Source organism: Prorops nasuta, unplaced genomic scaffold (genome assembly GCF_024137725.1).
Source record: "Prorops nasuta isolate Cenicafe-Biocafe unplaced genomic scaffold, Cenicafe_Pnas_1.2 PNAS00025, whole genome shotgun sequence".
NCBI lineage: Eukaryota > Metazoa > Arthropoda > Insecta > Hymenoptera > Bethylidae > Prorops > Prorops nasuta.
Window position 1 is genome coordinate 1,230,589 of NW_027116822.1, and position 12,102 is coordinate 1,242,690.

A 12,102-nucleotide genomic window follows, 5' to 3' on the forward strand; every position below is an offset into this window, starting at 1 on the left:
CTAATGAATACTTTGGTTTGAATTAATTGGAATAGTCTGGATTGAAACATTTTATGTTTGTTTGGTTCGATGAGCACTTTTTGCATCGTAGATATTAACGAGAAGTGGATAAGTTTGGTGGATGAATTTTTATATATTTATCACGAGATAAAGTAAAGTTATCCTATAGTATGGCAGTATTATCCGATGAGGCCGGGTAAAGCTAGGTCAGCCTCGTAACAAGGCAAGGCCGAGCTAATATTTGCTTTTATAAATAAGCGTAATTGCTACCACCGCCATTGCAATTATTAACCAACCATCTACCCACCCCTTCTATAATTCCCTATATATTCATATCCCAATTAACAATCGGTCAGAGCTACTCTCGCTTTTTAGCCAAAAATCGGACATTTTACCCTATCCCACTTGTTGCCCCTGACTATCAATCTCGGGAAAAATTTCAAGCTTTAGATCAATTACTTGTAATTCATATTATCGTATAGATATAGTCAAATTACTTTGATTAAAGATATAAGCATCCATTAAAATTTGCAGAATTCTTTTTCAAAGTTTATAGATTTACTTCTGCTAAAGAAACTCTATATTTATATTAAAGTAAGTTTCGAGCACCCCCTTATGAGGCCCCCGCTTGATACGACATTAAACGCTGAAGTAACCTGACGATAGTTTTATCATAAGACGAAAGTTTTGAAAAAAACGACGAATTTTTTGCACAAGATACTTCAAACAAGAATTCGCTTCAAAGTAGAAAAGTAGTAAAATGGGAAGTAAGCTCTATTGATCGTTTCTTCGACACAAAAAATACAAGTAGTTTCTTATACAAGGACGTATATGAAAGGAAGACTGAAGAATTTCAAGTACCAAATTTCTTTAAACACATTTTTCTTAAAATGAATGTTTAAATCCTCAGAACTGTCGAAAAAGTAAATAATGCAATAATACAATAGATTACCAAGCGTACATATATAGAATCAAAAATATAATTTATATTTTTCAATTTCATAAAAATTTATTTAAAAACGATTGTTTACTTAATCACGCGTTTTACCGTTAATTAATTTTAGTTTATATCAAATCATTGAATAAATAGTAACACCTCCACACTATGCCCCCTTTGTAGCACACAGCATACACTCTCCTGGAAGATAGAACTGCTTTATTGTCGAAAATATTACAAGTTTGAGCGACACTTAGCAATGCTCTTAAAATAATTTATGGATCGTCTTAAATTTCCGCCTCTCCAAAGATTTAATTATCGACGACAAAAGGATAACACGTGATCTATTAGAACCGAACTTTTCATTGTGGCCGAACTTTCCTCGATAGCAAAGTTTTCATTAAAGAGAATCGAGAAATATTGATGGCAATATTTTTGACAGCGAGTCCAAGTTCTGGGCGAGCATTTAAGATACCAAACTCTTTGAAAGTCGCATGAATCTCCCTCGAAAGCCATTCGTCCTGGACGAAATTGGATCGTCCCTTCAAAGGACAAATATCGTTAAAAGCTTTAAAACATATCACTAAAATTAAAAAGAAAAAGTCTCCCAACAATACACCCGCAAGACTTTAATTAATATTCGTCTTTATATAATTATAAACAATCCAATTTAGCATGATTCATTAATTCTCCTTATCTCGGAGAGTGCATCGCACATGGTTTTTCTCGTTAGCCCCCCGTAAAGGGTAGGAAGTTGGAATTGTGTGGGTAGAGTGGTGGGGGGGGGGGGGGGTGAAGCAGCAGTGGTTAGGGGTAGAATTTTTTGCGGCGTCATTGATCAATTTTTTGTGTCTCCGAGTGAGATAGGGGGTGGTGGATCGAGGGTGGTAGATATAGGGGTGGGTTATTGGTGTTTTACGAGGGTAGGGGCTGCCATGGGGGTGGGATGTGGGGTTAGGGGTGGTTTGTGATTTATGTTAATTGAAGAAACGCGAATTATACCACTCACCTCCGTGGTAGGAGCTTCGTTGCAGTGGGGGAGGAGGGGGTGGTACGTAGGTACCGTTCTCCATGCAGTGGCCAGTGGTGTAGTAGTGAACCGGGGGTGGTACCACGTAATTACTCGGCGTGCTCGGCACGTGGTGCACCGGGTGGCAGTGCATGCAGCGTCGCGGCGTCTCCAGCGGAGCCTGAAATTCACCAACCCCATGATAAAAACCAACTTGTACAAAAAGCAAAACTCTCCACTTACAAAATCATATAATTTTTTACTAATTTTCCATGAGACAAATGGGTAACGTTCTTCTTCTACGATGAAACTAAGCAAACCTTATTTTCCCCTTTTTATTTGATAATCTTAAATCAAACACATTTTTTTCATACACATAATCTTCTTTAAAAAATTTCCTTTATAAATATTAAAACAGGATATTGTTAATCGTGTAATTCGTTAAACGATTTGAATTTTTCATTCTATTTTTTTAACTCACGAAGGATGAATCCAGCTTTTTATAAAGATTTAACGTTACATGAATTCTGTGGAAGTAAAGTGAACGAGTATAGACTGCATATATTAAAATATATAATTACAAATGTAAATAAAGTTATCAGAATAAGAACGTATATGAAATAAAATTTAAAACGCACTGAAGAATTTGCAATAAAATTAATTTTTCTTTCTGTTTCTCAAGCAATAAAGCCTCTTTCAGATATAAAGATTATAATAATTTTACTTTAAACAGCAAAAAGCTTGTTTCCATTTGTTTGCTGAACTATGATAAATTTCACGAAGAACTGTACAGTGGAAGGAGATAAGAAAAAAGGCATTAGGATTTTTTTTCTCGTTAGTCAGTGTTCACGTGGCTCGAATTAATACTCTGATAATTAATTATGTTCGTTATCTCGTGCAATTTGGTGTATCTGCAGAAACTTTAACAGTGACCATACGAGTCTCATTGCGAAACTTTGTTCAGTTCTTGCGAAGTCGCGAGGATTTTAAAAGCTGCGATAAAAATATTTTAATTGGCTCCACAATTCCACTAAAACACCATTGAAGCTCGATTGCAGAATTCTCTCAATTAAGGCCTATCCTCTTCCGTTTTATCAATGAATAATTTCAAGGAACATCTCGCAGGAAAACACCGTGGAGTAAAATTACCTCCTTTGATAAAACAAAATTGTGCAAATTGCTATATGAATCAAAATTTGTAAGCCAGCTAAAATCAAATTTCCCCCGTTGATGCTTTAACGAGCTTTTTCAAATAGCATCCTGAAGCTATTCGGTTAATTCAGTGAGCGACTGATTAAAGTAATGAATTATTAAGTTTCGATAATGACGCTTTGCAAACGCTACACAACTGAGTGTGGAATCCAGTGAAACTGGAATATCGTGCTCACCAGTTATGATATCCTGTGCTTTACTGTCGAATAATCTCCGAGCACTAATTTCGCCAGATAGGCTTATGTATATCAAATCGAAATGCTTGCTTATTAAAGTTTGCCTGGGTTAAATACTGCAATTTAAGATAATAAGCATGGTTTTGATATTAAGCAGAAAGAATATATTAAACTTTTGGGGTTTACTGTAATATATCATTTTGAAATTTATTCACTGCGGAATGCTCAATTTTGTTTGTAAAACATAGGAAATTTTACGAATTTCATTTGAGTGAATTGAAAAATTATAGTGAGTATAAGGTTGATTTAAACATAGGATATTATATTTATAAAAAAAAGATTATTCAAACAATTTGATAGAGCTTTTGAAAAACATTTCTGTCTGAAGAGGTTCATAATAGCGATAAGAGGGTTGAATAAATTAATTTAATGGTTCGATCAGGGTATGATAATTTAATTTATTAATTATATTGGAAGAAAATTAATATTTTTACCATTGAGTGTTGAGACCTGAGGGATCTGATGGATCCAGCCTGGTGTAGGGATGGAACGCTGCCGCCAAAACCGACGGTTGATCCTCTGCAGGGGGTGGCCCACCCCCCGCGGACGCTCGACGTCGTCCACCCCCCAGCCCTGCACTCGTCCACCAGCATATTTAGTTTTTACCACTTGTCAATCGACTCCTTTCCATCGGGGAACCACCTTCCACCCTCAATTTACCATCGAGCACCCTTGACAACAACTCGCAGATCATCTGAAAACATGAACAACAACAACCCCCATTAGATTAATCTATTATTACTAAGTCTATATTTCGAATCACCTAAAAATATATTGTTAAGATACCAAATTTAAAGATATATTTTTTATTGTTTTTAACTAATTTATGTGTATAAAAAAAGCATTCGCGCGCGGTTGTAATTAGCAAGAGTTTTGATCAAACGGATAAAGGGACTTTGGAATTTTTTTAAGTAGTCGCTCGAGATAGCCGAGAAGGTGAGCTCGATTTTCAGCCGGAATTTTAGCGTTGCAGGAGACAAACGGCAGATTTGTATTCGGCGCTGGCGCGGCGCGTATATTTCAACCCTTAATACCACATGGGCGGAAGGAACACGCTCGTAAATCGTGCAGAAAATACTTTTTAATCGTCGCTCATATTCGTGACCTAATTACCACTGCGCACTATAAATATAGTCTTTATCCTCATAAACAAATCTTACCCTTTTCTTCCACCATTAAATTTCTCATCGATCATGTTAAATATTGTTTTCTTAAAAAGAGTTTCGATTGGACAGAAAAAAAATTCAAATTAAAATGCAAATATGCCACGTGTTCGAATTTAGCGTGGATCCCATGCAGTGTAAAAAATTTCGAATAACAAAAATCCTAGGGGACAAGGAAACTAGAAAGAGAAAGAGAGAAGAGCAAATAAATTCAGGATTAAAGCACGTAGCATTCAGCTATACGTACGAGATTGTGCAGCTGCCATACATGTCCCGTTGCAAGACGTTTAAATTTAATACAGCACCGGACTACTGACAAAAACAGCATTGAAAGTAAAAAGCTGTAGGAGTTTCCAAAGCTCCTAATCCTTCGTTAAAATTCATCGATCGCGTAAATTCTAATTAGCAAAAACATCAAGGGAATGATCGAAATTGAGACATTCGATGGAATTGGTTGTTTGCCTCGCCATACATTGACCATTTCTACTCGCCATTCACGAAATTTACTTATACTACTTGTCTCGATACCCGCTTTGTCGCTTACCCGCTCTGATCAAAGCGGTATACGACCGACTATACGTAGTCCGTTACTACTGCCGTCCGATTTATCATGGAGCTATTCCACTTTAAAATTTTCGCTCGTCCGAGTTATCGCTTAGTTGTACCACTGAATTTCACGAAAATCTTTCCCCAGACGCTACGTCAGACGTTCCAACAGCCCTATTCGGTTTAATCGACTGCGTTCTTAGGGGTGGGATCGGAGGTGGAGTAGCATGCACAATAATATACGCGGCTTAATGCAAAATTTATTTCCGCATTCGCGCTCCGGAGCTCTCTGCAACGTAGCTGGATCTTTTTGCCACTTGCTGAGATATTAAAGGTGCTTCGGGGGACGGTGCAGGGTGTCGGATGGGGCGGGGGTGGCTCGGCGGAGGGTGGCTGGGAGTGCGAAGGGTGTAATCCGGGTAGATTGAACTCGGGTCCCAGACGTCGAAGGGGCAGAGCGAGCGTGATCCCTATCAACACCGGAGAAACTATTGAAAACAAACGGTTTGACTTCCCTCCAATCTTGAAATCCATATATACCACCCTTAAGAATGTACCCTTGAATTTTTCATGGAAATCACACGAGGAACTCCATTCTTTGCTGGATACCACAATGGATCTATCGATCGTTCGTTCGATCGTAGATCTTAGGTAGAGGGGGTGTGTTTTTAGAGGGCGAGGATTTAGGATGAGAGGGGAGGAGATTGATGGAGTAATTACAGACTTGTCAGAGGTGTGACACTGGTGACAAAAAAATGTATTGAGATAAGTTTTCTATTCGGGGTGGGTATATGTTGATATTTGGGACGAGCTTGGGGTCTGTAAGAGGGTGAGACAACGGACGTGAGTGAAGCGTGTATGTTAAAGAGGGAGGGACGGATAGAGGGTGGAAAAAATGAAGATGCTGCATTCTAGAATAGTCGTGAGTGATAGCTTTACGATGAAATACGAGCTTTTTGCGAAAGCAGCCGGCAATGTACTATAGTATATTTGCATATATAGCATACTATATACAGGGTGCGACGCAGAAAACACCCCCGAGCATAGAAGTAAGAAAACGTTTATCTCCGTAACTATAATGGCTATCAATTTTTTCCATAAAACCTCTCCTCATGCAAATAAAAAGGACCTTCGAAGAAGTCTAATACAAAAAATTGATGTCTTTAATAATTGCGAAGATAAACGTTATTTTATATTGTTATTCCAAGTGACGCATTTCTTGTAATATGAGGCCATAAAAAGACAAATGGCAATTTTTCATGCTATCGTTATTGCTTATGAAAATCCCTATTTATTTCATTACGACCTACTGCAACAACAAACTATAGAGGGGAGGGGGAGCTTGTGTATCATATACACACAACCCATCATGCAAATGGAAGGAACTTTCGAAATGCCCTAACATAAAAAATTAATAACCCTAATAATTAGGTCGTTAAATGTTTTCTTATAACCTCATTTCAGGCTTTTCAAACGGCCTACCTTGTATATATTTTATACGTATATTGTGCAAATCGTGGAGGAAGTTCGAGCCTTTCAAAGTTTCTGCCACCGACAGTGAAAAGTTCCGTCAAAAAAAAAAATAAATATGCGCTTTAACGTCGGCGACTGGAAATTTCTTCTCCGGGCAAAATTGGCTCAGGCAATGAATGTCTGGGAAATGTATGGGCCAACATAAAAAAAAAACACCGAGTTTAGAGAAAAGCCCTTTCGGGAACGAGACGCGTTAACTCCTCAAAATTACCGTGTGCAAATTTATCTGTCCGACCCTTGGTATACTATAACCACTAGCACGACCAAAATATCAAATAAACGAGTGTGGTCATAAGACAAATCACGATTTTGCCACAAATTCATTTTTTGTTTGTTTGTTTATTGCTACGATAATCTTATAGTGGTATTTGTGTCGTTAAAAAATGCTTGGGTGATTACAAATTTAGTATCGCAATTTTTTATTATAACAATTAAGAACGAGATTTTAACCCTTTCATTGGGAAAATCTGTTAAAGATAGAAATAGGAAAGTGTATAACGACGATGAAGGATTGAAGTGTGCTACTTTGGAGGAAACAAGCTCATTGCAAAGTTTATATCTGGGAAGTGGACGTGGGAATACACCATAGCAACACGCTATGAACACCGTGGAGACAGCAGAAGAGAGTGAATGGAGGTGTATTATTGATTTCATCTCGCACACATAGCTCTTCCTGCCTACGCATCCACATGAAATACACATGCACGTATGTAAAGCCCGCAGCTTTCGCACACAGCAAGAGCATCAAAAGCTCAAAAACTGCCAGCTAGATTAGCATTTCCAAATAGCCGGCGGCAACTTCATTACTGGCTTGTCGATATTTCAGTGATATTACACTGTAATAACTCCCCCACGTTCCAGACATTCCTCTTCCTATCTCCTATTAATATTATCACTCTTTCGTGCGTTCTCCCTTCGTTTCTGCGATTCTCCTATATGATGCTCATAAAATAAATAAATTTAAGTAAAACACACACACACAAAATAATAATTAAACAATACAATCGTAAATTTTTCTTCTATAATTAGTATTGATTTAACTATTGCTATTTGTAGTAATGAATTATTAAAAAATTATAGGAAGATTTATGTTTAATTAGTATAATTAAATATTAATTAAATGACAAGTCTTTGATAGCAATAATCAATTATTTTCTTATATATCTTTTGAACGATTTTTATTTCGACAGTGACAATGAATTTGCGAGTCTCCGCGTGCTCGATTAAAAATTAATAAAATTTTTTTACTAGCATTTGGGGAGGCTACGGGAGCAATCTAGGGGAAGAATGTGTAAGAGAGAGCCGGTGTTGTCACATTTTTTGTTATCCGCAGTTTTTGCCAACGTCGCCCGAGGAAAACGTAGCTTAATCCCGTTGGTGCAGTATTTCTCCATTTTCCACGAGCATCAACGTGTCGCGTGAATTATCGATTATTTCACTGGCTAAAAACAGTTGCCCCTTTCACAATCGCCACCTGCAATTCTACTTTTTTATTACCTCTTTTTCTCTTTCTCTGTCTATTTCTTAGACAGGTAATTAATAAATAATAGACTTCTCCTTTATCTCAAAGCTCACACACACACACACACACACACACACACACACATACATCCCACTACTTTTCAGTGAAGTTTTAGAAGGTAGATATCCATTTAATAAAATAATATCTGCCTTGTAATAAATAATGATAAAAGCAAACAACGGCAATATTAAATTGAATTAGTGGGCTGCTTTGCTTAATAAAAGGAGACCGTTAATTGAGAATTTTATTGCAATTTTTGATTAACGATTAATACAGGGTGCTGGCAGGAAAATTAATAGCTATTATGCTTCAGGTCTTGCGACTGGTGAAAGATGGCATCTGCCATGTTAAGGAACAATGTGGAGATTGAATTACACGACCCTTTGTCTCAGCAGAGAGCACTAGCCTTTTGCTGAAACATCCATGAATTGTGAAACACTCTGTAGTATATAGAGGATATCTGAAAATTCCAACAAAATTTTTCAAGATTAAGAAGGAACACTCTTTAAATTTTATATAAATACTCCGACAATTGAATTTCATTATACAACCTAATGAGATTGTCAAACCAATTTCCTAAAATCCACATGTAAATTAGTCACTGGCAAAATTTCAAGAGAATCATTTTTTGCCCATACAGATGCTTCTTTCCACTTATTCAATTCAGTGGTTGCAAACGTTCCAGAGAGACGAAGACTGAGCTGGGCAATATTTCATTTATATAATAATAATGATATTCAGCTGGACAGCAAAAATTTGATTAATGTGAGATATCGATCGAGCTGTTTCGTGCCAAATTTCTTAATATTTGGTTTAGTTCCAGCATCGAAATTCCGTTTGAGTAAAATGGCCGATGTCGGTAAGGGGATCAGGGCTTTCCTGAAGGAATATGTATGTATCTATCCCGCCATGAGTTGCTTCCTGTACGCCTGGGATCGTGGCAATTAGGTGACGACCGTCGAACTGGAGCCCGCTTGCCTGGGAATTAATCCTTTGGGATAATAACCCACCCTTTCCCTCTCAACCCTCTCCACTCGGAAGTTAACACTCCCATCTTCGCCACTGTGCATTTCCCACCACGATCTTTCCAGTTAACACGGAGGATAATGGCGAATCGTCCATTAGCGTTATAATATTCGAGGTCACGATGCTCATGCGCTTATCGATAAAACAATTGGATCTGTCAAACCGAATTTCACATCTCCGACACATCTCTGTCGGACATTTAAAAAAACCGGAAGTGTCCGCCAAAAATCGTCAAAACAGTTTAAAGTTCTTCCTACTAGGCTGTCCGATTTATGATTGACGTTCATCACTTAAAATCATCCAAACTCGGAGCAACGCGCTCAATTTTTGGCGCTACGAGAACTGACTGATTTATGATTGGCCCGTGTCACTTGATTTTAGTGCCAGGAACATCCACGAGATGTCGCCTACCATATGTATTCGGCGCTAAGTCACGCAGAGAAATCGAGAAAGGTGCTTGATTATTCGGGACAGATATATCCTCCATCCGCAGAGTTATAATATTCGGGATCACACGCCGAAATGTTTCGATCTGTCAAATGGAATTTCAAATCCCCAATATCTCTGTCGGATATTCGGAAAATCGGAGGGATCCGTTAAAATTTCTCAAAGCACTTTAAAGTTTCTCTAACGAGACTGCCTGATTTATGATTGACTTTTATCACTGAACATCAACCAAACTCCGAGGGGCGCGCGCTCAATTTTTGGCGCTGCGAGAGTTGGCTGATTTATGATTGACCCGCGTGTCACTTGATTTTAGTCCCAGGAACATCCACGGGATGTCGTTCGTTCGCATCCGCGGCGCTAATAATGCAGAAACCGACGAAAGGGCTTCGATCGGGATATACACCGACGCAATTACAGGCTTAATTCGAACTCGTCAATCACGCCGATGGCAATCAATTTCTTCCATTTCCACCGCTGACGGGATGAGAGATGAGTGAGGAAAATTGGAAGTAAAGAGTCGTTGCGCCAAGTGTTAATAAACGTCTACCAAACGGCTTTTCACATGCACGGTTAAACAAAGCGCCCTTTTCCTCAGGAAGGGAACTACCTTAAGGTTTTTTTTTTTATCAAAATATCTCGCGTCGAAAAAAATTCACCGTAATATGAGTAAGGGTCCCTAGCAGCGACAGCTGTAGGTCGATTTCCGACGACTTTGGCATTTTTTGCGAGCAACCTTTGGTGATTTTTGGGGACGTTTGCAAAGCTCGTTTATTAACTCTTATTGATATTGTTACAGAGCAGCTTCAGAATACCATATATATATATTTTAATTTATTTACACACAGAAATGAATATTAAACTCTCTCATTTGATTATTCATCTTTCCTGATGCAAAAAGAATAATGGATTTACGCAAGCTCGTTAAATATTATTTAAAAAAATCGAATACAATGAATTTACCGATGATATTTTAACGATTAAAATAGCACTATAAATTAAATAAAAAAGAACAAATTTCTTATCAAAATTATTAAGGTTAATAATACAAAAGAACAAGATTTGTCTATTTTTTTCTCAACTATCTTTTTGTAAAATTTGAATAATTCTTTATAATCACAAAATCAGATTTTTTGCTTAAAATTTAAAACACAAGTCAGACTAACACAGTATGTAACTACTCAGACAACACTCTTATAAAATTACGACTGATTTTGTTCGTCCCTGTTTTCTTTGAATTCTCGTTTGTTGCTAATTGAAATTGTAGTTGTTGCTCGTTTTCGTTATTAAAATTGGAATTTTGTTGTTTGCAGCCGCGAATCGTAATACAATATTATACTCTCGATAATATAGAGACTCCTCCTGATTGGCTAACTTATTGCGGTGCCTTAATGAGCTCGTTTACTCACCCGAGAGGCTTTTTAATAACGACGAGTGGCCCTGGCAAACGCTTGAATTTACTCATACGCGTTTTACGGGAGGCGGATAATGAAACGCCAATCACAGGCAGGCAGAACTGAAATCTGCCCAGTGCTATTAGTTTCGTTTTGCGAACGCCCCATCTGCATATTCATCCACCCTGGCGGATATTAATTCTTCATGCATATGTAGAATTACGAAGAGAGATGGAATCTTGCGAGGAAGATTGCTTATATTGGCCTACATGCATTATTTATCCTCTGATTATGTTTGTTAGTGGATTTATCCTGCAACTACGCTTACCAGCTTGCTCGACTAAATTAATTACAACGCTGCACGAGTTGAATCATTGGCCCTCCTTGAGGATTCTCCTGGAGATACTAAATCACCCCTAATGATAGCCAAAAAACTTTTCTGCATAATATTAAACCAACATAAATATCTGTTTTAGAGCCAACGCTCGAGGCTCCAAACTGGAGTCTTTGTAATAACAACTTTATTTCAAAATTATACCGAAATTCATGTATTATTCTTAGTAATTGTGTCCTACGAAATTTATGATATGGTTCTAGCAAAAATGTTGAAAATTAATCACCGAAGGAAGGAATATTTTTAGAAATTTCTCGCTAGATCAGCAATTTTCTTGCGAACTGCTTAAAGCTCAAGATTCACTGTAGATCTTCTTTAAATTATGCTTCGCTAAAGCTGCTGAAATTGTAGGAATCTCCCGTATAATGGTAGCTTTATCTTATTGAAAATTGGATTGTCGGATTAATAATAGGATTTTCTACTGTATTTTTTCTTTTTTCTTGCCCCGAGAGTACCGAGGATTTTAAATCACTGCATGTGAGGGACAGGAAAATAAATGTTCTGAGGTAAAGTCGACAGGGGGGGGGGGGGAGGTATCCCAATAGGTTTTAAGGTAATCTAGTTCGTTCATTGTAGCATTGTCGTAGGACTGGAGCTAATAACAGGCGTGTCCTTTGACTTTGATAACACGATTTCACCTCGGTTTCTGTTACCAGCCACCAATGCAATCTATCACCTAGATCAAC

The 12,102-nt window shown here is 37.7% G+C and overlaps 1 protein-coding gene across 1 annotated transcript in view; it reads right to left on the reverse strand.

Moving 5' to 3' along the window:
- The window catches only part of LOC136782299 (monocarboxylate transporter 4-like), a 58,889-nt gene that overhangs the window by 32,522 nt on the left and 14,265 nt on the right, over window positions 1-12,102 (reverse strand). The window contains exons 2-3 of the mRNA XM_066741635.1: window positions 3,829-4,088; window positions 1,947-2,127 (exon numbers count right to left, since the gene is read on the reverse strand). Of these exons, the coding sequence (XP_066597732.1) occupies window positions 1,947-2,127; window positions 3,829-3,987 (340 nt within the window). The 5' untranslated portion in view covers window positions 3,988-4,088. The remainder of the gene's footprint in view (window positions 1-1,946; window positions 2,128-3,828; window positions 4,089-12,102) is intronic.